The sequence below is a fragment of the Ylistrum balloti genome, unplaced genomic scaffold (assembly GCF_031769215.1).
Source record: "Ylistrum balloti isolate Yb309-2 unplaced genomic scaffold, AGI_CSIRO_Ybal_v1 Utg370528, whole genome shotgun sequence".
NCBI lineage: Eukaryota > Metazoa > Mollusca > Bivalvia > Pectinida > Pectinidae > Ylistrum > Ylistrum balloti.
In genome coordinates, this window is record NW_026782337.1 from 2,940 (window position 1) to 27,374 (window position 24,435).

The 24,435-nt window shown below is 38.8% G+C and overlaps 2 protein-coding genes across 2 annotated transcripts; one reads left to right on the top strand and one right to left on the bottom strand.

Moving 5' to 3' along the window:
• The first annotated feature begins 392 nt into the window (after positions 1-392).
• On the top strand, positions 393-959 carry LOC132555928 (histone H1.2-like). The gene has a single exon (XM_060220305.1). The coding sequence runs from the start codon at positions 393-395 to the stop codon at positions 957-959; it is 567 nt and encodes a 188-aa protein (XP_060076288.1).
• A 2,723-nt stretch (positions 960-3,682) lies between these two features.
• LOC132555929 (uncharacterized) lies at positions 3,683-11,633 on the bottom strand. The gene is made up of 2 exons (XM_060220307.1): positions 11,569-11,633; positions 3,683-6,290 (listed from the first exon to the last, which is right to left on the bottom strand). Exons 1-2 carry the CDS (start codon positions 11,631-11,633, stop codon positions 3,683-3,685), a joined length of 2,673 nt encoding a protein of 890 aa, XP_060076290.1.
• Positions 11,634-24,435: the final 12,802 nt, after the last annotated feature.

The window sequence follows — 24,435 nt, forward strand, 5'->3', positions numbered from 1 at the left end:
AAAAGCATTGGAACAACAATTGATACGATAAATTTACATTTAAAGTGGAAATTTACTGGTGTCAAATCATAATATCGACAGAAATGCTTTAAAAACAGGAATTATTCTTATATATAGACATTCATACAAGAAATAAATGAAATTTACTAACAAAATTCTTGCGAACAGCATCGAAACTAAAAGTATTTCATGTGAAATCAAGGAACTATAGCAGGTTAAAGTTAGGTCAGAAAACACACAATTCGTATATCGATAATATATAGTCAGCAGAAAGCAAACGCTCGAGGTGGTGTCTTCGGCGACGTCCGAGCAAAATGTGTAAATAGGCGGTTTCGAGAAAAATTTGTCATTCTCGCTATTCTGTGTACAGGAAGCATACCCCACTCGTCAACATGAGCGCCGCACCAGCATCTCCAGCAAAGAAAGTCAAGAAGGCAAGCAAGCCTAAGGTTCCCGCTGCCCACCCTCCATATGCCAATATGGTAGCTGCAGCTATCGGAGCCCTGAAGGAGAGGAAAGGCTCGTCAAAAGTCGCCATCGTCAAATATATTATGGCCAACTACAAAGTTGGTGATGACTCGAGCAAGGTTAGTTCCCGAGTGAAAGTTGCTCTGAAAAGCAGCGTTTCGAAGGGTTCTGTGAAGCAAGTGAAAGGCGTTGGAGCCTCCGGCTCATTCCGACTTGGAGAGAAACCAAAGGCCGAAAAGAAACCAAAAGCTAAGAAAGTGAAGAAGCCAAAGAAGGCCACAGCTACTAAACCAAAGAAGGCATCAGGCGAGAAGAAAGCAAAAAGCCCAAAGAAAGCCGCTAAGAAGCCAGCAGCTAAGAAACCTGCCTCCAAGCCGAAGAAGGCCAAGTCTCCAAAGAAGCCTGCAGCCAAGAAGCCTGCAGCCAAGAAACCAGCAGCAAAGAAGCCCGCAGCTAAGAAACCAGCAGCAAAGAAATCCGCCAAAAAGTAAACACTTCACAGCTGATGGTTGGTCCTGACCGACCCCCTCATCTTAAAAAGTCCTTATCAGGGCTACCCAAAATCCTCGAAAAGTGTCGATGACACCTCGAATATACGCATTTTATTTCAGACAAGGCCGATGCAAATAAAAACATGCGCGAGATCAGATAAAATATATGACAGTTGGTCCTCTTCAATGACACGGTTTTAGAAAACGAGAACCGAAAAACGACACGGAAAAATTGATCAAATAAATTTGAGGTCATTTGATCATAACGTCTTTATTAAATATAACACTGAATAGGATACTTAGCGTATCAATAGATTTCAAAAAATGAAAACGGATGAAGAACATTTCTGAATGAAATTATCGTCTTGTCTTATTACATGCGACATCAAATTTATAAGATAGGACAAGTACACATCGGTTTCCGTACCGTACAATGAATTGAGATTTGAAAAAATTAAACTAAATATACATTAACACGTTACATTAGATAGCCATTTAGTTGTTTTTGTCTTTAAATTAGGAGCTTACTTTTGACACTATCCAAGGATATGAATGAAGGACACTATGATGTTGCTAAAAATAATTACCTATGAACCCTGTTGATGTCAATAATCTCTAATTGTTTTCGTATTTCACAAATTAATGATGTTGTTATGTCATTACATGTTCCACAATTTCTTTTTGTGTTTAGTTATAAAATGAGCCCGCGTATAAAACTGAAGCTTTTGAGAAAAAATCTATTTCAGTAGTTTTAAATTAAAGTTTAATATTTCATAACCAGTTAATTATATCTGGCCTTAATTTTTCAAAATCGTGTTTCATTGTACGCTGAGGAAACCGATGTGTACTTATCCTACCTAATAAATGTTATGTCGCATGTAACAGGACAAGACGATAATTTCATTCAGAAATCTTCTTCATTTCATTTTTCATTTTTCAAATCTATTGACACGCTAAATATCTTATTTTGTGTTATATTAATAGACATGTTATGACCAAATAACCTCCAGTTGATTTGATTTATTTTTCTTGCTCGCGTTCTATAAAACCGTGCCATTGAAGGGGAACAACTCTCATATATTTTATCGAATCTCGAGCAGGTTTTGTTTTCTTTTTGTTTTGGTTAGACCTAGAGTACACTACTTGGATTCTTCAATTGATATCAATAGCCAAACAGCTTTGGGGTTATGATAATGCATTAAAACAATGAGTGACATATCAAAGGAAAAATGATTTAATACAAGAGAAAAGTATATCACATGTGCCAATGAAATAAGGTTCATAGGTAATTATTTTTAGCAACATCATAGTGTCCTTCATTCATATCCTTGGATAGTGTCAAATGTAAGCTCCTACTTTAAAGACAAAAACAACTAAATGGCTATCTTAATTTTGCTTGAAATATTCTTATAGTATATTTCTAAACATTTTTACCAAATTTCATATGGATTGGCGATTAAAAGTATACAAGAACTGTTTTCTCACCAATTAGATTGTGCATTTACTGGCGACAAGTAAACTAGAAATATTTGGGGAGGAGGTATCCTAGCTACAAATAAATACCTATGAACCTTGTTGATGTCAGTGATCTCTAATTGTTTTCGTATTTCACAAATTAATGATGTTGTTATGTCATTACATGTTCCACAATTTCTTTTTGTGTTTAGTTATAAAATGAGCCCGCGTATAAAATTGAAGCTTTTGAGAGAAAAAATCTATTTCAGTAGTTTTAAATTAAAGTTAAATATTTCATAACGAGTTAATCATATCTGGCCTTAATTTTTCAAAATCGTGTTTCATTGTACGCTGAGGAAACCGATGTGTACTTGTGCAAGAAAAATTGGTCCTACGTCGCAAGATGTAATACAAGACGATATTTCATTCAGAAATCTTCTTCATTTTATTTTTCATTTTTCAAATCTATTGATACGCTAAATATCCTATTCAGTGTATTAATAATACTTTTGTCCAGACCCCAAGGTGATCTTTATATCGATGTTTCACTGTAGAGGTTATACTGCTGAATTAAGCATTGTCTTTCATGGTGCAAGGCATACATTGACTATGTTAACAATAAGAGCGATAGAACTGAACATAGTCGATTAATATTGCAGTGTTAATAGGCAGAAAATATTTTATTTTGTAATATGATTACTCATCAAAAGATTGGCACTTTTACATAAATTTGAAATATCATTTAGAGAAGATAGTAGTGTAGTAACGGCAATTCAGTGAAATCAGAAGTTGAGATCAAATACAATTTAAATGGAGATCTATGGTTCCGATTATTTTCTAAATTTATTGCGTGGATTGAATAAATTTTAAAACGATAAAAATATTATAATGCAATCAAAGGCGAAAACCGTAGTCCTTTTTCAACACTTCGGTGAATGTTATAAGATATTAGCCTCCACCTTTGTGAAAAGTACAAATGAGAACAGTTATAGCAAATACTTCCACAGAGTTTAAAATATCCAATTCCTCTTCATGTAGAATTCAATGATAAAATTTCTTTTGAATAGCTCATTAGAGATTAATTATAAAATTAGAAGTTATTATCATCTATTTGTCCAGTAGATGTGAAAAGATGCACAAGACATTTTAGTAGATTATTGATGTGAATGAACGTGAAAAGTGGTAGAGAAATCAAGTGATCTTCAAAACTATTTACATCCGTACAACTTAAACTATATATTGCAGGAAATGTTCTGTTTTGTTAGAAATCAACGACTAGTCATTCTGATCAAACTGTTAATCACTTTCCTACATTGGAAGCGCACCTGCCACAACTGGGAAATACAATTCCTGGAATCTTGGTGACTAGCTAAACGGAAAATAAGCATTATTTCCTCTCCTAGCCCTTCCAAACGCGCAAGAATTGAAGACACGACATGTTTTGGAGATCCAATCTTCTCCTCGCAGTCAACATTTGCCAAGAAGATTGTCGTGAATTCTGTGATGTGAGATACTTCGGCGTACACACGAATCATACTGCGAAGGAATGGCGCAAATTTCTCTCTCACAGATAGCTTATTACTTGACTTGGTCACTTTGAACTCCGCCAGCTCACCACCGATACGATTGCCATAACGACGATTCAAATTCGTGAGTTTCCGGCAAATCTCGTGAACGGCAGATGCCATTTGTCTGAGGTTTTGTGGTTGGCGAAGAAATCGATTTTTAACGGCATGTTTGTAAGCATTTGAAGAAGCTCCAGTGGATTTCACTTCATCTGCTAGTTCGACGAAGGCCATTTTGGTTCCGCCTTTCGCAAGGCATGAAAGTGTGAACACGTGACCTGAAAAAGACTTTCCACAACCCCAACAAAAGGCCTTATTACAAACACATGGCATATAAGCACATCCGTCACCGTTCTCGATAAAACGCCCGCAATTTGGACATCTCTTTACCCGTACGAAATTGATACATTGTTCGGGCAATGCTGTGAGATAGAATTTGTCGTCTCCGTTTTTATGTAATTGGTCGGCATAAGACTTGTATTGGTCACATGACAACGGCCAGTGGGCAGAATGTAGGCAATCAAAACACATCTGTGTTCCACAGTCGCAAGTAACGTTTGAACCTTTTTCTGCCCTTGTTTTCTTATACTTCAAAACCCGTCCACAGTGTTTGTTTGGACACCATTTTGATTCAGTGTCGTTTTCAATAATCCTATCGCGATTTCGGCGGAAAACACGTTCTACGAGATTGAAAGGCGACGTCGTCAAGAGGATGTTAAAGTCGACTTTTGATTGGCAGTTGTATTCAGGACACGTGATACTTCCTGACATGCCATTGACTGATGCGATCAAATGTTCGTTCCAGCATGAATTGCAGAACCAATGTCCACAAGTTTGCAAAGCTGTCGCCGATTTATCCAAAATGGCGTCAAAACAGACAGAGCAAATTTCAGGAGGCAATGTTATGACTCCTAGAAACGGATGAAGTGCTTCAGACATCGCTGCTCCATCGGTATTATGAATAATGTCCTGAACAGCTGTACCGTTGGAGGTATAGATTGTTTTTGTTGCTCCTAAACCCTCATTCAAAATTTCGAAATATGTTGCAGAAGAATCACTGCATCTGTAAGGTGGTAGTTTGTGGACAAATTGATCATAAGGGATAGTTTCAGTGTATGATATAGCCCTGTTTATTACGACGTCAATATCAAAGACGTCATTCTCCAGGAGGGTACAGATCTGTCTTTCGTTTGGCGTCGTGTTCATGTTGAGGAAGACTTTAAATAGACCTAATTCTGCGCAGTCTAGTCCATCAAACATATCATATACAAAGACTAGTGCAGATGAGAAATCAACACATTGTAAGTCCTTATCGAAGAATGCTTTCGAATTAAGAATTGTTCTTTTCACTCTTTTGGTGATGTCAATGATGAATTTTCTCGGGTAGCAGCGACATTCTGTATAATTTTTGCCGTATTTGACCGAAAGTCTTTCTGGAATGACGTCACTGTATGGAATGTATACTTTTACATCGTATGCTTTCGGGATTCCCTTTTTCTGGTAAAATATCTTTTGTGTATCGTTTTTCTCTGCTTCATCTCCAGGCTTGTCCATGTACACTATCCTGTCTTTGAAGTCACTGCAGTGTGGCGCTGGCTTTCTCGTTGTTGTTTCACTTAGGATATTTTGCACTAGTCTGGAATGATGTAATATATCTCCAACAGACACAGCATTTGACCTTGCACATACGTCATCAGTCGTACAGGGGTCATCAAGCTCATAGTCATCTTTATCTGAATATTCCACATCGTCCAAATATTCATTTAGTCTTTGCTTTGTTCCTGTTTTCCTACGATGTCTCTTTGATTTACGTTTAGTGGGATTGGTTAACCTCTGTGTATTGTTATTAGAATCAGGCTCAACATTTTCAGATGTTTGTTCCGCAACTCGCAAGTACTTAGGATTGTGGGTAATAGAGCTGGTTTCCGGGCACGGATACAGGATGTTCACGGTCACCTGCGGGTTTGTGGTCTCCGCTTGGCTTCCAAGCACACTCCCAGCATTGAAGTAGGTTTTATCTCTCGGAATCATTCTACGTAGAAATCCTTTGTTTGAATAAAATCCCGTACAATTTGCTTGCTTTTTTAATTTGTGTGATTCTACTAAACTTATCTTGATATCCTCGGAGCCATTGTTTTCGGTTAAAATCTCGTGTTTTAGGACCTGTGGTACAAGCCATCGTTGTGTTTTGTTCAGTGAGTAGGCAACATTGTCCTCGTCTAACCCAAGTTCTTCTAAAATCGTGGTTTCCCTGGAAACATTTTGTGAGTCTCTTACCAGACATGATTGACGTCTGTACTCGCGATTGTACCTAAAATAACAAAAAACAAATAAAATCAAATTTTCAAGGACTTAAAAGTATGAGCAACATTATCAACACTTCTTCCATCAACTAATCTTTGATGAGTGAAATTGGTGGGGTGAGTTGGAGGATGGGTCAATTCTATTGTGTTTCTAGTTAATATACAAACAAAAGAGAGACTACGCATGCGTGTCACTATTTTGAAAGATGGCAGCATTAATGAAAACAAATGACAGCCGCTAGGCATCCTCAATATTCCAGAGGTTACAATCACTTTTGCTGTCTGCACCCCTGAAACATGTCATGGCATGTGCGGCGACTTGTGGACAAGACGAAAAGACTAGTTTGCTCCTTTAATGTACATCAAACGTATCTCGAGGTCGCATGACGGCATATTGTAATGGCTTTGAAGTTGGGGGTCGCTCTTTTGTAATCTTCAGAGGAACGTATCAGCCTGTGATTGGTCAGTTTTTCTTGGAACCAATCAAATTACTTAACTGATGCCTTCAGTTTAGCCATGACATGTTCCAGAAGTGCAGAAAGCGAATGTGATCGTAACCCCTGGAGTATCAAGGATAGCCGCTAGGTGTCACTCATAATCTGTTGGAATATTTCCACCAATCATAAAGCCAGAATTGGAAACAACAGGCCGAAACCGTAACTGCGTTATGTTGAGCCTTAAAACCGAACACATGATAGAATGAGGGTTTCAGTATTATTAACAATGTTTCTTCATTTCTTAAGCTACCAGTAACAAATACCCATAACAAGGTTACATGTTATAATAAAAAAAACTGAACGATAAATGGAACAGCCACTATACATAGATTGAAACTTTGACCTGACCGACTTCATCACAAGCTGTCAGGAAATTTTCTTATCTTCATCAGATAAATGTATAAAATTTATTTTAATAAATGATTTTATGACAAGCATTATCATACACAAAAACACTATAACAGTTTATTTTAATACATATGTACAGTTGTACATAAATATGTTTATAGGAAGTGTACAAGATTAAAACAAACGGAGAAGATAAAAAGGTCAAGCCTATTTCAACCTTTGTCTATATACCTGTACAACTATTCAAACATTTCTTTCACAGGTAATTACCGTATAGTCCATTTTTTTCGGGGGGATAATATTTTCGGGGTACATTAACGTTTGATTTAAAGTGTACCCTGAGAGTAATTTTATATTTAGATATAATGTTAAGAATGCCGTAAAAATAATAATAATGAAAACCCCGTCAAAATCCGTCGCCCCAGTGTCGAGTTATTAAAGCTCAAAGTTGTCGATTTTCACCTGTCCGCCCAGACCTAATCAGCCGAATCGTCATTTCCGCGGAATCGAGGCTCTTCTACACGTGACGTCATAAGTTCAACAGAAATGGCAGTCAACATGACTGACAGTGACAACGACACCGCAACTGAGAGCGATTTGAGCATGAGTTTTGAGGAGTCTGATTATGGTGTGAATGATATGTCTGAAGACGGAATCCAGCCCTACCGATTTGAACTGGAATTACAAGACGATGTATCCAGTGAGGAGGAAAATGACCCTTCGAAAAGTGACGATCGCTTGGGCAACATAGATTGGCACGTACTTCACTGGGTCTCACCAGTAGTCGTGAAAGTAGTCGAACAGTGAATCGTCGTTTCAAAGAAACAAAATAAAATTGGGTGTGGTTTTGGACTAATTTTACTATCTTCAAGTCTCGATCAACAATTTCTGACGTCGGGAAATCGCGTTTGTGCAAGACTATGCATACATTCACGAGGTGTCGGAATTTTCTTGCCGAAGAAGTTTCGTCCGAGGGGAATTTTTCTTTCCAGGGAATTTTCGTAGCACTATGGATATATATAGATAAGGTGTCAACAACCAATTATAACACCCTCCGCTGTGTTAATAATAAAAATTTGATGTTCTAGAAGTTTAAACAATTATTTGACTGGTTTTTACCCTAGCACTGGTACGCGTCTTTTGTTAGCCGACAGGCGTGTCGCCTCACAGGTGTCACAATTGTTTTTTTCCAGCCACAGAGGTGCTAATTACCTAACCTGGCACAGGTGTGATTATGAGTTTAGATGACATCTCTATCTTATTGTTATTTTTACGATCGCAAAATTAATAACTAAACAACATCGTCTGCTGGAAGATCTAAAAACCAAATACACCTTATACAAACAACATACACACATAACCTATTCTATAAATTCTAATAATTCTATTCTATACTTAATAATAGTAGTATGAAAATTCTCGGGGTGAAAATTCCCGTGACCCATTCACGACTAGGCCTTCTCCGAGTATTAGGCGTTCACGATTACGAAGGCATTATATTCCTATGACCGCCCAAGTCATAGGCTAGCCTATCAATTTAAAATGTTTAGTTGTAGAATTAATAACAAAATATCAACCTAACAAATATACTTTTATTTAATCAACAATCAGTTTTATTTATCGACGTCATGCATCGACACCCCATCCGTGTTAGTGTTAGGACAACCATACACACCGCTTCCCTCCTCGATAGGAAGCCATTTTAGCGGATTTAAGCGCTAATTCACCGACCCCTCGTTCACTACCTTAGATATTGCGACGATGTGAAGTACTTTCACGTAAATAAACAAAGAAATTACCACGGAAAATCCCAAAATAGATCACAATCACATGTAGCACAGTAAAGACAACATGGCTACATCAACAAAAGCGTTGAACTTATGACGTCACAGGTTTGGGTGCCCGAAAACGAGGTCAACGCCTCTCAGCCAAAGGTGTGTTTTTCAGAAAACTCGCAATTTCTCAGTAACGGAACATTCCATGGCATTCGCGTTTTCGGCATAGTGTATTTTATGTGCAGAACTATTTTTCAAGGTCAACATAGCTGATCTCTCAGGGTACACTTTAAACATATTCTATTGGTATCAAATATACAGGTAGGATTGGGCACGAGTTTTCTAACTTATATTAAGCCATTTCCTACAAAGTTTGCCAAAATACATATTAACAAGACAAGACGACATGTTTAAATTATTATGCGAAGTGAGAGACATTAGCGTGATCGTGAAAATTTGATCCGTGAAATAATTACAACACTGTGTATAAGATGTCCTTTTACATCAAGATTGTGAAATCTTAATTAGTTATTTGATGTGATTTTTTAAAGGAAAATCGCGAAAAATCTTATGTCTATTTACCTTTTTGATTACATTTTTTTCTTATTTACTATGGTATCAATTAAAAAGTTCAACAATAATGATAATGCAGTCGTCTCGAGAATTATTGAACTCTACCGTCAGTAGAAGTCAATTCATTGAGAAATACACTGGACAAAATAAGTTAAGGATCATAAATTGTGACCATAATATCTTTAAAAATTCAAATCATGTATTGCCGGTAATTGCACTCGTAGTTTCTCCAATATGTACCTAAAGTCATGTCAAAGGTGAAAGCACGTGCATCTGAAGGTCTTGCCGTTCCGCTCTAGTTAACTATGGTGGTGTGAAAAACTGACTGGTCTATTACTATAGAGGAATCTTGCAGGTTTTGATTCTGTTACTTCTAAGCTAAAAAAAGTTGAATTTGGAAACATTTAATCAATTTGTAACGAAAACTTGAAAAACTAATCATGCGAAGACATTTAAATGATATGGAAGCCGCGCGAGCTATAGGGCTCCTTCAAGCTGGTCAAACTCAACGAAATGTGGCGGCACAGCTTCATGTTTCTCAGAGCGTGATTAGTAGGCTATGGAATCGCTATCAACAGACAAATAACGTCCGTCAACGCCCCAGATCTGGACGACCACGCTGTACGACAGCCCGACAGGACAGATTCATTTGCATCACGGCACGACGTCAGCGGTTTTTGAGTGCTCCTGTCTTGAATCTTCAGTTTCAGCGTGCTACAAATCTAAGGATTTCATCCCAGACAATCAGAAACAGACTCCATGCCTCTAATTTACGAGCTAGAAGACCAGCAGTCCGACCAATTTTATCCAGAGGTCATCGACAATCCAGACATCAATGGGCCACTCATCATTTGAATTGGCAATTACGTCATTGGAGAAATGTTATGTTCACAGATGAGTCTAGGTTTTGTGTTGACTTCCATGACGGTAGGAGGAGGGTATGGAGAACCCAAGGAGAGCGCTATGCAGACTGCTGTGTTGTCCAGCATGATCGCTTTGGTGGTGGGTCAGTGATGGTTTGGGCAGGGATCAGTGTTGACTTCCATACAGACCTCTACATCATAGACAATGGATCTTTAACAGCTGTTCGATACAGGGACGAGATTCTACACCCTATAGTAAGGCCCATTGCAGGAGTTGTTGGCCATGATTTTATTCTGATGGATGATAATGCTCGTCCTCACCGTGCTCGTGTGGTCAACGACTATCTTCAACGTGAAGCAATCGTTCGCATGGACTGGCCAAGTCGTTCTCCTGATCTGAACCCTATCGAGCATGCTTGGGACACCTTGCAACGCCGGGTTTCAGCTCGACCTAATCCGCCACAGAACCGCCAACAGCTTATGATTGCTCTGCAAGAGGAATGGCAGCGCATCCCACAGATCAGCCACCGACGACTAATAAAGAGCATGTGCAGACGTTGCAGGGCAGTTATTGATGTCAACGGAGATCATACTGCCTATTAAACTGCCAATTGCAGTTTGATGAGTTTTCCTTGTCTACATGATTAACTTGCTCTACTTCCTCTTACACTTTGATTTCAAGGGTGCTGTTACTCAGGGTTATCTGCTCTTGGTAGCAATTACCACAAATGAATTTGTTTTGTGTAATTAAAGACTAAAATGAATGTTCTGTCATTAAAATTTAAAATATAATCATATTATTATTTGTATGTAAAACTGCACTGTTTCAAGTTTATGATCCTTAACTTATTTTGTTCAGTATACATTGTGGTGAGAACCCCATCCTCGATACTCCATGGGTTACGATCACTTTCGCTGTCTGCACCGCTGGAACATGTCATGGCAAAATTGAAAGATTAGAGGTCGCATAAACGGCATATTGTAATGGCTGTGTAGTTTGTTGTCGGTCATTTGTCATCTTCACAAGAATCGTATCAGACTGTTATCGGCCAGTTTTTTTTCTCCCGGAACCAGAGACGTATATAACACGTCTCTGCCGGAACCAATCAAATCACTTCGCTTGTACCTTCAATTTTGTCGTGATATGTCCCAGGAATGCAGCGAAAGTGATCGTTACCCTGGGTATCGAGGTCGACGGAGCTCGTGTTTTCGTATGTACGTGATTGATACCTTGAGTTAGAAGCCCTCAGAGTGTTTCCGGAATGTACTCGACATCTGTTGATTTTGTACACCATTTTGACCAGAAAGCCACCCTCTAGTGAATGTTTTAGTGAAGTAGTTCTGTTGTTGGCAACTGTGTTATATACACATCTTTACGCTTAGTGGTGCAATACCCCGTGTCTATTTATAGCCCGTCGATATCATTGGTCCATTTGTTTATAACTGGCTATATTTAGTTCCCGAATATACCTGTCCTATTGTTATTTTATACTAAATACGTAGCATACTGCATACATTGTATTAATCAATTAAATCAACCTTTCGAAAAGACAAAAAAAAAAAAAAAGAGAGATTCTAAGTTTCTTTCATAAAACCGTTTATATTGTCTAATTCCCTGAAGAGAAAGAGAGAGTACGATGGTTTTTAACAGGGATTCTCCGACAGAATAATAATCTACAAATTTTAGCCATCAAAATAAAACCCCTTCATAGTACGTAAAAACAAAAAAAAATGTGGAATAGAATATATTTGATTAGAGAATAATGTCTAAAAATATCGGATAGTTTTTAGAATAATTTCCAACAGCAAAGTTTGTGGTATGAGGAAAGATCAAAAGAATAATATTTATCTTAATAAAATCTCAATGAAAAACAAATCTTAAAATATAAAGTTCATGACAAAGATATTACTTTGGTACAGTTGATAATGATCGTATATTATTCTGATCACCAAGAGTTACTTCCCTTTGTATAGATGGTTAGCGGCAAACGTGACAGCCGATGGGAGCCGAAAATGAGTGTGATAGATTTATTTAAAAGTACAGTTCTATGAATTTTAGTTTGTTGTCTTTCATTTTAAAAGGAAGATAAAAATATATACCCGTACACTTATGTACCGAGTAATAGTTTACGGCATGTCATTAAACAATTTTTTTCGTGACAAATATTACTGTAATATTTAATAGTTGGAATTTTCCTAAACCCTTTCTCTGGGTTAAATTTTCCTACACCCTTTCTCTGGGTTAAATTTTCCTACACTCTTTCTCTGGGTTAAATTTTCCTAAACCCTTTCTCTGGGTTAAATTTTCCTAAACCCTTTCTCTGGGTTAAATTTTCCTACACCCTTTCTCTGGGTTAAATTTTCCTACACCCTTTCTCTGGGTTAAATTTTCCTACACCCTTTCTCTGGGTTAAATTTTCCTAAACCCTTTCTCTGGGTTAAATTTTCCTACACCCTTTCTCTGGGTTAAAATTTCCTAAACCCTTTCTCTGGGTTAAATTTTCCTACACCCTTTCTCTAGGTTAAATTTTTCTACACCCTTTCTCTGGGTTAAATTTTCCTACACCCTTTCTCTGGGTTAAATTTTCCTACACCCTTTCTCTGGGTTAAATTTTCCTACACCCTTTCTCTGGGTTAAATTTTCCTACACCCTTTCTCTGGGTTAAATTTTCCTACACCCTTTCTCTGGGTTAAATTTTCCTACACCCTTTCTCTGGGTTAAATTTTCCTACACCCTTTCTCTGGGTTAAATTTTCCTACACCCTTTCTCTGGGTTAAATTTTCCTACACCCTTTCTCTGGGTTAAATTTTCCTACACCTTTTCTCTGGGTTTAAGAATGGTTTCTTTTCCTGTTGTAGCTAATTTGGCTTTGTTTTATTTGAATAATTTTACAATTATATAAGTGTGGAATTTAGGGCGTAACGTTTTGTAGTTTTGTTTTAAAAATACGCCCTGACCGCAGCACACGCTTTTCAGGTTCTGAGAATTAATGTTGTAATATACACATATAAAGCACTTTTATTACTAGTGTGCAATGGGTATGTCACATCAAGATTTGATTTAACTTTCATTGGTAATTTTTTTTCCATACTGTCACAGTTGCTTCCCATTGAATATATCAATACTGTTACAAGAAAGCTCTATAGCAAACGGGACATCAACAGGGACAATTTGGACAATAAAACAGACAAGACATCAACATGGTCCGTGGGGGCAATAAAAACAGACGGGATATCAACAGGGTCCGTGGGGGCAAGAAAACAGACAGGACATCAACAGGGTCCGTGGGGACAATAAAACAGACAGAACATCAACAGGGTCCGTGGGGACAATAAGACAGACAGGACATCAACAGGGTCCGTGGGGACAATAGAACAGACAGGACATCAAAAGGGTCCGTGAGGGCAATAAAACAGACAGGACATCAACAGGGTCCGTGGGGACAATTAGACAGACAGTACATCAACAGGGTCCGTTGGGACAATAAAAACAGACAGGACATCAACAGGGTCCGTGGGGACAATAAAACAGACAGGACATCAACAGGGTCCGTGGGGGCAATAAAACAGACAGGACATCAACAGGGTCCGTGGGGACAATAAAACAGACAGGACATCAACAGGGTCCGTGGGGACAATAAGACAGACAGGACATCAACAGGGTCCGTGGGGACAATAGAACAGACAGGACATCAACAGGGACAATTGGGGCAATAAAACAGACAGGACATCAACAGGGTCCGTGGGGACAATAAAACAGACAGGACATCAACAGGGTCCGTGGGGACAATAAAACAGACAGGACATCAACAGGGTCCGTGGGGACAATAGAACAGACAGGACATCAACAGGGTCCGTGGGGACAATAAGACAGACAGGACATCAACAGGGTCCGTGGGGACAATAAAACAGACAGGACATCAACAGGGTCCGTGGGGACAATAAGACAGACAGGACATCAACAGGGTCCGTGGGGTACAATAAAACAGACAGGACATCAACAGAGTCCGTGGGGACAAAAGAACAGACAGGACATCAATAGTAATAAAACAGACAGGACATCAACAGGGTCCGTGGGGACAATAAAACAGACAGGACATCAACAGGGTCCGTGGGGACAATAAAACAGACAGGACATCAACAGGGTCCGTGGGGACAATAAGACAGACAGGACATCAACAGGGTCCGTGGGGACAATAGAACTGACAGGACATCAACAGGGTCCGTGGGGACAATAGAACAGACAGGACATCAACAGGGTCCGTGGGGGCAATAAAACAGACAGGACATCAACAGGGTCCGTGGGGACAATAAAACAGACAAGACATCAACAGGGTTTCGTAGGGGCAATACAATAGACAGGACATCAACAGGGTCCCTGTGGACAATAAGACAGACCGGACATCAACAGTGTCCGTGGGGACAATAAAAGAGACATGACATCAACAGGGTCCGTGGGGACAATAAAACAGACAGGACATCAACAGGGTCAGTAGGGACAATTAGACAGACAGGACATCAACAGGGTCCGTGGGGACAATAAAACAGACAGGACATCAACAGGGACCGTGGGGACAATAAGACAGACAAGAAAACACAACAACATAATTTACAACCAAGTATAGACAGGCCATGCCTTCTGATAAATTTGTACATTGTTGTTTAAAAAATTCCCACTGTAAACAACAACACAAGCCAGAGGCTTAAAATGTATCAACATTGTATAAAGCTTAGGAAGTGATCGTACATATACGATGAGTGATATCGTGGCCCCCGGAAGAACGACATAGAACATGGCCGTCGTATACACAAGTTCATCAACATGTTAGATTTATGTATTAGGAATGACGTCATCAATGTTGTTTGCAGGAGAGAATTGGATACAAAAAATGGCAGTGTACCAGAAATGAGCGTTCTGCTAATAGCCTCTCCTACAGACGGTCTTCATTTTCTTTTTGCAGTCATTTGTCTCCATTAACGAGATGTAATCAGTTTTCAAACTACCTGCAACACAATGAAAATCTCTCTTATTTTGTTTTGATGCAGCGCATGTGAAACTCAGGTTTTCAATTATCACACGATGGCTTTTATATGTGATTTTAAAAAATAACATGATTTGAAAGTTTGTCGCAGTTCTGACTACAAACCTTTAGCTCATTTTACAAAATACTACCAAGACTATGGTGAAAAAACTTGTAATTGTGGATTGTACCCATCCTGTTGTTGGCATTGCTTTACCATGGCGTAGCACACTTTCGATAGTACTGAGCTCATTCTAAGCAACTAACGTATTCTTCTCTCACCTTGCCCTCCTCTCATGAACCTGCCCTCACCCTCATTATTTTTGTACTGAAATTTCGTTGTGACGCTGCCCCATCCTCGTGAGTTCTGCCCCCGTGTCGCGTTCTGTGCCCCAACTCGTGATGTTTGGTCTTCATTCCAACAATAACCCTGACCCCTCCCTCCTGATTTTTTTTCTATCCTCCTTTCGTGATCCTGCGATCCTGCGATCCTGTCCCAACTTTGTGATTTTTTTCCACACTCCTATCATCACCTTAAACGTGATGTCTTATCTGCTCTTTCGTCTAATGCCCTCTCGTCATTTTAACTCTTCGCTCCTATCGTGACCTTTTCCCCACCATAGAATCTTTTTGATCTACACTCTCATCGTGGCCCTGTTCCCATCCTCGGGAATTTCGCTTTACACTCCTAGTGTGACCCTGCCACTGCCCACGTATTTTTCGCTTTACACTCCTATCGAGACCTCACCCCCTGCCTCGTGATTTTTGCTCTACACTCCTATCGTGATCTCGTCCCCGCCCTCGTGATTTTTGCTCTTCACTGCTATCGTGACCTTCCCCCTCCCTTGTGATTTTTGCTCTAAGCTCCTATAGTGATCTCGCCCCAACCCTCGTGATTTTTGCTCTACACTTTCGTCATCTCGCCCCCACCCTCGTGATTTTTGCTCTACACTCCTATTGTGACCTTCCCCCTCCCTCGTGATTTTTGCTCTACACTCCTATCGTGATCTCACCCCCACCCTCGTGATGTTTGCTCTACACTCCTATCGTGATCTCGCCCCCACCATCGTGATTTTTGCTCTACACTCCTATCGTGATCTCGCCCCCACCATCGTGATTTTTGCTCTACACTCCTATCGTGACCTTCCCCCTCCCTTGTGATTTTTGCTCTAAGCTCCTATAGTGATCTCGCCCCAACCCTCGTGATTTTTGCTCTACACTCCTATTGTGACCTTCCCCCTCCCTCGTGATTTTTGCTCTACACTCCTATCGTGATCTCACCCCCACCCTCGTGATGTTTGCTCTACACTCCTATCGTGATCTCGTCCCCGCCCTCGTGATTTTTGCTCTTCACTCCTATCGTGACCTTCCCCCTCCCTCGTGATTTTTGCTCTAAGCTCCTATAGTGATCTCGCCCCAACCCTCGTGATGTTTGCTCTACACTCCTATCGTCATCTCGTCCCCACCCTCGTGATTTTTGCTCTACACTCCTATTGTGACCTTCCCCCTCCCTCGTGATGTTTGCTCTACACTCCTATCGTGATCTCACCCCCACCCTCGTGATGTTTGCTCTACACTCCTATCGTGATTTCGCCCCCACCATCGTGATTTTTGCTCTACACTCCTATCGTGATCTCACCCCCACCCTCGTGATGTTTGCTCTACACTCCTATCGTGATCTCGCCCCCACCATCGTGATTTTTGCTCTACACTCCTATCGTGATCTCGCCCCCACCCTCGTGATTTTTGCTCTACACTCCTATCGTGACCTTCCCCCTCCCTCGTGATTTTTGCTCTAAGCTCCTATAGTGATCTCGCCCCAACCCTCGTGATTTTTGCTCTACACTCCTATTGTGACCTTCCCCCTCCCTCGTGATTTTTGCTCTACACTCCTATCGTGATCTCACCCCCACCCTCGTGATGTTTGCTCTACACTCCTATCGTGATCTCGCCCCCACCCTCGTGATGTTTGTTCTACACTCCTATCGTGATTTCGCCCCCACCCTCGTGATTTTTGCTCTACACTCCTATCGTGATCTCACCCCCACCCTGGTGATGTTTGCTCTACACTCCTATCGTGATCTCACCCCCTGCCTCGTGATTTTTGCTCTACACTCCTATCGTGATCTCGCCCCCACCCTCGTGATTTTTGCTCTATACTCCTATCGTGACCTTGCCCCACCCTTTTGGTTTCCCGTCACCATTTCTATCTCCCATCCTGGTAACACGTAGTCATGAATAAGTTCTGATCACAAAGTAAGCCTCGATCACGCGACTGCCGCTGGTAACTAAATTCCTTGGTTCTATAGGTATTGATTGGGTAAATCACCGACCGATTATATCATTCGGGTCCATTCAATTAGTATGTATTCACCTCCGTCTCTCTGACAAAAACATATCCCACAATCTGACTTGATGACGTCAATGGCAACCTTTCGATTTCCTGCCAATCAATACTCGGCCGACAGTCACGAGCTCCTTAGATGGGGATGCTGAACAGAGAGCGCGAGAGGAAGTTTAGCACGCATTGCTCTACATCAAGAATGTTGCCCACACTGTTTTCTAATCCTCCATGCTTCTGGATTTTTTTCTAAATATGCGTCATGGTCGATCAAAAATATGTTCCCCCAAGTTAAAATTTCTCACACTTTTCCTTCCTTTCTTCCTTCCTTCCCTCCTTCCTTCCTTCCTTCAGTTTCTCCCACTATCATTTTAGCCACGAATAGTCAGCTTTAATTGGCAAGTTTGTTACTTGAAACTACATAAACACTTAAATAACAGTTTTTAAATGTTGAGATAACGATGTGACTTTGAAGGTAAAACGATTGGCTTGCTCTGTCGGCTCACAACCCCGCAACATTTCGGTGACAAATCGATGTAAATTGCAGAGACCTTGTGTTGAAAGACTTGGTTATGTGTGCGTTTTGTCTCTTAGCTGACGAAACCTTGATATTAAGCCGTTGATAACCACGACTGACAAAGACCCCTGTTCGAGGATGTGCCCCATGTTATATCACAATAAATAGCATTTTTCTGGATTCTTTTCAGTAAGATACAAAACAAATTCTATTACAACATTATCCTGTTTAGCAGCGGAGAATTATTTAATTATTGATACCTCTATTTCATAAAACAATGAAATTTATATAAATTACCATATATAGATTCTTCCACGTGCACTTAAATTTGGTTCAATCAAATCGCTGTCTTTTTAAACTGTCCATGCCTTCTATTTCAATACAAAAAAAAAAATGCAAGCCTCTGGCTATTCTTTATTAATAAAAGGGGGATAACTCAAACCACATGTTTATACGGTTAACCAAACTGAAATCCGTTTTATTGTTTTTTTAACAGAATCTCAATTTTGCTGTTAGAATAAGAAGATTTTGGCTAATCCCACTCCCACTGTTAATAAACCGTCACTGTAAACAATACCCTTTGCAGTAATTAGGGGCTGTTAATTGAAAACCATTGTTATTTTGGCTAACCACTATTTATATACATATCTGTGGTGAAGAACAGCGTCACACGTTTCTCCCGCTAGCAATCTTGCCGTCACACGATCTGATCGATCATTTATCGATCTGGGCTGTCCCTGTGTGACGTCATCTCGCGATCACGTGATCTACAAAATCAATACTGCACCGAGAACGTGAGGTAGTATTCTTCAGGACGAAAGGTGATATTTGTTTTCATTTGACGATGGTTTCCTTGGCTGGTGACGAGTGATTCTTAAAGTCAAGGTCAATTCTATTCAGATACATTAGAAATAGTTGCGCCCACACTTTGTAACATAGATTATATATTTAACTTCCTGCTTGATATTGTAATAAGTTCAATGGTATCCAGGATGTCTAGGCTCTGGAATCTATGGTCTGAAAACGTTTGACTTTTCACTCAAAATAACCTTGAATTCTCATTTCTACCTTTCAACGTTTTTTTTCTCTGTCTCTATTGATTTAATAGCTCCGTCAACCGCAAGCGTACTTTTGAGGCGGAGTTTCGATGTAGTAAATGGTGGCTACATCATTGAACAACATTCGGGAAACCCATCACATGTTTTAATAACTAACTGGGGTAAAACGGATTACCAAAGGACGCAATCACAGGTCAATTCGTGATCTCGCCTTGTCAATTGAGAAACACAAAAACAACTTACAACGAAAAACAGTGTAGAGAAAAATGCAAAGTATGAAAAATACAAAAAAAGTACAGTATCAGTATCAAAATTAAAAATTACTACAAAAAAACCCAAAGTACAACAAAATACAAGAGTACAATATAAATAGTACAAAGTATAACTAAATATCAATAATTAAAAAAACCCAAAGTAAGACAAAATACAAAGTATGAATATTTATTAACGTTAACGCTTTCATTTCTGAATCTAACCAAAAAGAAACAAAGTATAACAAATAACAGTGTACAAAGTATGACAACATGAATCATGATAACAAGATGTCCTGTATCGGTCATGTGGTTTAGTTCGCTGAAATGTCTTCATCTACACTAAATGTGAAGCGTTTAAAATATTTATATCTTTTTCCCCTATTAGGGCCCAACCCCCTGCCCTGGGGGAGGGGTAGGGGGGCTGATTAACAGCTTAAACAAAGTAGAGTTAATTTCATCCACTGATGCTTCAGATCAAACTTGGATGAAATCGAATATTTCCTACAGGATCAGGAAGATTCAAAGAATTTATTCATTTCCTCTCTTGGTCTCTGTCCCTGCCGACCCAAGGAACTGAGACCGGAGGTTTCTACAAAATTAAGTCCTTTTCACCCAAGGATACTTCATATCAAATTTGGGAACATTCCAATCATTCCTACAGGAGGCGCATGCTTTTCGAAACATTTCTCTATTTCTCGTGTTTTGTCCCTTTTCTCCTTCGGGTAAGGTGAGTTAAAAAACAAGTATTAATCAATTACAAATCAGAAACAATTTTTTTTTAATCTCAGCAAATGAAATCATAACTAGCCAAAACGAAGTGCTAAGATTTGCATTTTCAAAATATTTCTACAATGAAAAAAAAAATAAATAAAAATGTGTAATACAAAGTCTAGATGTACCTGTAGGACACTGGGAGTTAAACAGACGTCAATCTCGAAGTGTTTGCGTGTCCACAGTCTATATGGTAGGTATTGGCACGATTCCCTGTGGGCGTTGAACAACAGACATCAGACGAAGGTATAAATATATATATTCTATATGAAACTTGCGTGTGATTTTTTGTAGCAAATTAATTAGTGTTTATGTAATGCAAACAAGGTAATATTCGATCCATACAATGCTTGCTATAAGCATTTCCTATGTAGATGTAACGGAAAAGCGATTGATGTTTCTCTTGAGGGCAGTACAGAATTAGAAACACGTGCTTATACGTGCATATACCTAAGACTAAAGCGTTCGATTTTCTTTGTTAATAATATTTTTGTGTCGAATCAAGCAATCAATAAATCTAAGTGACGTTTTTGTACTTTTATACTACAATATCTATAAAACGATATATTAGGTGGCGATGTATTTCATTTGTTTTAAACTGTTTTTAATTTGCATGTTTACTGTAACAATAAGTGGTCTAATTTTTAAATACGCCTTTGCAATGCATTTTTAAACATAGATATAGGGAGTAAAATACTATACAATATTTACCCTTTATTTTCTTATATTTGTCACATTCTTATTGTTATTCAGTGAATAAACCGATGTAATATTTTTTACGTTTTAAATAGGTATAGTTTGCCTATTATGGTGTCAGTTCTCAGAGATTGCATGAATTGTGACGTAAGTGCGGAGACCGGAAATGACGTAAGTCAATATCAGTTTTCACAGACTGCATGAATGTGACGTAATAATGGAGACCGGAAATGACGTAAGTCAATATCATCCATGTAAAAAAGTATCTCATGTTCGTTTCCATTTTATATGCAATTTATGAAACACCACAGCGATTTTCTAAATTTTTAGCTCGCCTCCCGTATGCTGTTCACAAGGAGACTTTGCCTGAAAGGAAACTCACTGATGACGGGGTAGAGAAAAATAAATAAGCAAATAACATATATAGCTAAAACTGATGCTTTAATTTTTCATGTACAAAGAAATCTGCATTTTAAGATCAATATCACGTGACACGATATCATTACACTACAAAGGCTGGTCCTTTGTTTCCTTTGACACAACAAATTCATTCATTCAATCATTCGGTCGTTCGTTCCTTCGCTCATTTGTTCGTTAGTTCGTACCTCTGTCCCTCGTTCGTTTGTTTGTTTGTTCGGTCGTTAGTTAGTTTCATCCATTCACTCATTCATTTGTTTCCTCACTCATTCTTATATTCCTGCACCAGTCTTTTCATTCAAATCTTTTTCATTTATTCACTAAATCTAATACAACCCCATTCGCCTCGCAACGGACTTGTATCACCTCGTTTATCAGTTGCTTTTTACGTCATAATTATCCAATGAATATTCCGACATCCTTACACAAAACCTAAACGATCGTTACGGCTTAGAAGGCGAGCATTTGAACCAGATGACCCACGATGACGTCACTGTATTGACCCCTTAATAGCCTAGGTATCGATTATATTGAGTTATTTTCTGTGTAAATATATTTGTACAGCCTTAATTTTACGACCACGCTATCTTACCCATTACTTAACCGATAATATCTCGTTCGCTACACAGAATTAGTTTCGCTTTATATTTTTCACGATAGATGTTACAGCGGGACTCAGTGACGTCATCACATTTATCTCGTTATATACATGTATACCGTGTATCTGTATTTCGTTATAGAAATATCTGATCAATAGCTGCCATCTATAAACATACAAATTAATAATTGATTTTCCATGTACAACATCCTCAGTGTGTTTTAACGTTCGAATAACGTCATTTACTTTGGAACATGTACATATATGGATTCTCATCAGCATGTTGCATACAATTTGCTTTATAATCTTACTGTGTGCTTATGTCTTTGTTTGGGCGTTTTACAAGGGTACATTCCTCTCCTCTTTCTTTTATAGAATATTCGGTTATTAATATCCAAAATTATTGAGAAGAAGTTCTTTCGTTTTGTTTTTGTTTTTTATATTTGTTGTTGTCTTTTTCCTTTTCTGTTTTTTGCTTTGTTTTCTCTCTCTCCCTCTTTCTCTCCCTCCTCTCCCCCTCTTTCTACCCCCTTTCTCCCCCTCTCTCTCTCCCTCTCTCCCTCTTTCTCCCCCTCTCTCTCCCTCTCTCTCTCTTTCTCCCTCTCTCTCCCTCTCTTTCTCTCTTTCTACCCCCTTTCTTCCCCCCTTCTCTCTCTCTCTCTCTCTCTCCCTCCTCTCTCTCCTCCTCTTTCCCTCTCTCTCTCTCTTTCTCTTTTTCTATCCCCCCTCTCCTTCTCCCCCTCTTTCCCTCTCTCTCTCTGTCTCTCTCGTCTCTGTCTCTCTCTCCTTCTCTGTCTCTCTGTCTCTCTCTCCTCTCACTCTTCCTCTCTCTCTCTCTCCCCCTCTCTCGTTTTTTGTTGAATCTATTATAATTGATTTCTAGCTATATTTAGAAGAATTCATTAAGGTTATTTTTGTTTTCGTTTTTTTTTAAGAAGTCGTAAAAAAGCTTGTTCTGTTGCCAATAAAGTTCTATTGCTTTCCCTACACTGTATATACGTCATCACTGGGGAGATATAGTGCCAGTATACTGACAACATTTTGTTGTGAGAAGGGAAATTCCAGCAGATGGCATTTTATTTCATTTCAGCCAATTGTATTGGTAATCAATTGGATTGAACATCAGACTTCTGTCTATATAAAGTTATCTCCATAACGAAATCTAATTTTACAATTTATAACTGATTATGAAAAGGAACGGAAACATATATATCCTAGAAAGTAAAGTATTTTCGGGGTATCATTGTCTGGTATAACTGCCAGGTCTGACAAAGCTGATAATATAATGGTGTTTGTTTAGGCCTGGCTACGTTTTAGGGCATGATATATAGGTAACCATTTACCAAATTAGATTAAAGAAAATTTGTTCAACAATCACAACTGTCCCGAAAACCAAGTTTTAATTAACGTAAAAATAACGTTATTTTAATGATAATTTTTAACATTAAAATCACTTCAAACGAAAAAAAGGAAAATGAAATAAGAATTTCACGTGATTTCAACAATAGACAACCCATTTTAACTTTGAAATAACGGTAAATATTGACTGTTTAGTTCTGTTCAGTTGCAAACTGCGATATCAATATGTTTGTATTGACAGAAGAGGCGTGTACCTGTGTGAGGACGTTAAACAATATAAAACCAATTTCCTTTCTGCGACAAATTCACGTCAGTACAATAGCTACTTATATACTTACCTAAGTATACTGTAAAACCATTCATTTTCGTGGGGATTCATTTTCTTTAAATTCTTGAGTTATCTTAATCCACGAATTCACATGCACACGAATCTTTGAAATTACTATAAGTAGATTTATTGTGCTCTATATATCCACGATATCAACGAAAGGGTATTATTTTGAAATACAAGAAAATTGAGTCCCACGAAAATATAGGATTTTACAGTAATGTTGCAAACAAGCAAACAAAAACAAGATATACGTTGATTTCATACTGGTCAGCTTTACAGGTACATAACACGCATCTCATGTCTACAGTTTGTCTTTTCCCGAAACTGAAACGGGATACCCGGAAACACATTAGAATCCAGTGAGAGCGTGGATATCTAAAAAAAAAAAAATACCAACATGTCAACAAAATTGTATTGTATGAGTGTACATATTGGTAGGTAAGAATTAATTTGTGTGTTAAGGCCTGTAATGATGTGAGAGTGAGGTAAATATGTATGATAAGACTAAATACTTACGATTTTATATGTCAACTTAGTAATAAGAAAGATGCTAACGGGGTGCAAGAGACAGCGTAGCCAACGAGTGAAAGAGCTCCTGCGTGGGGACGGCAAGTTGTATCAAAGTATTAGGAATGGAATTTTGAATAAAATGTGATTCTGTGAAAAAAAATTGTATTTTACTTCTTATGTTATGTTATAGATGTATGGTGTGCTGTATGACGTATTCTGTTTAG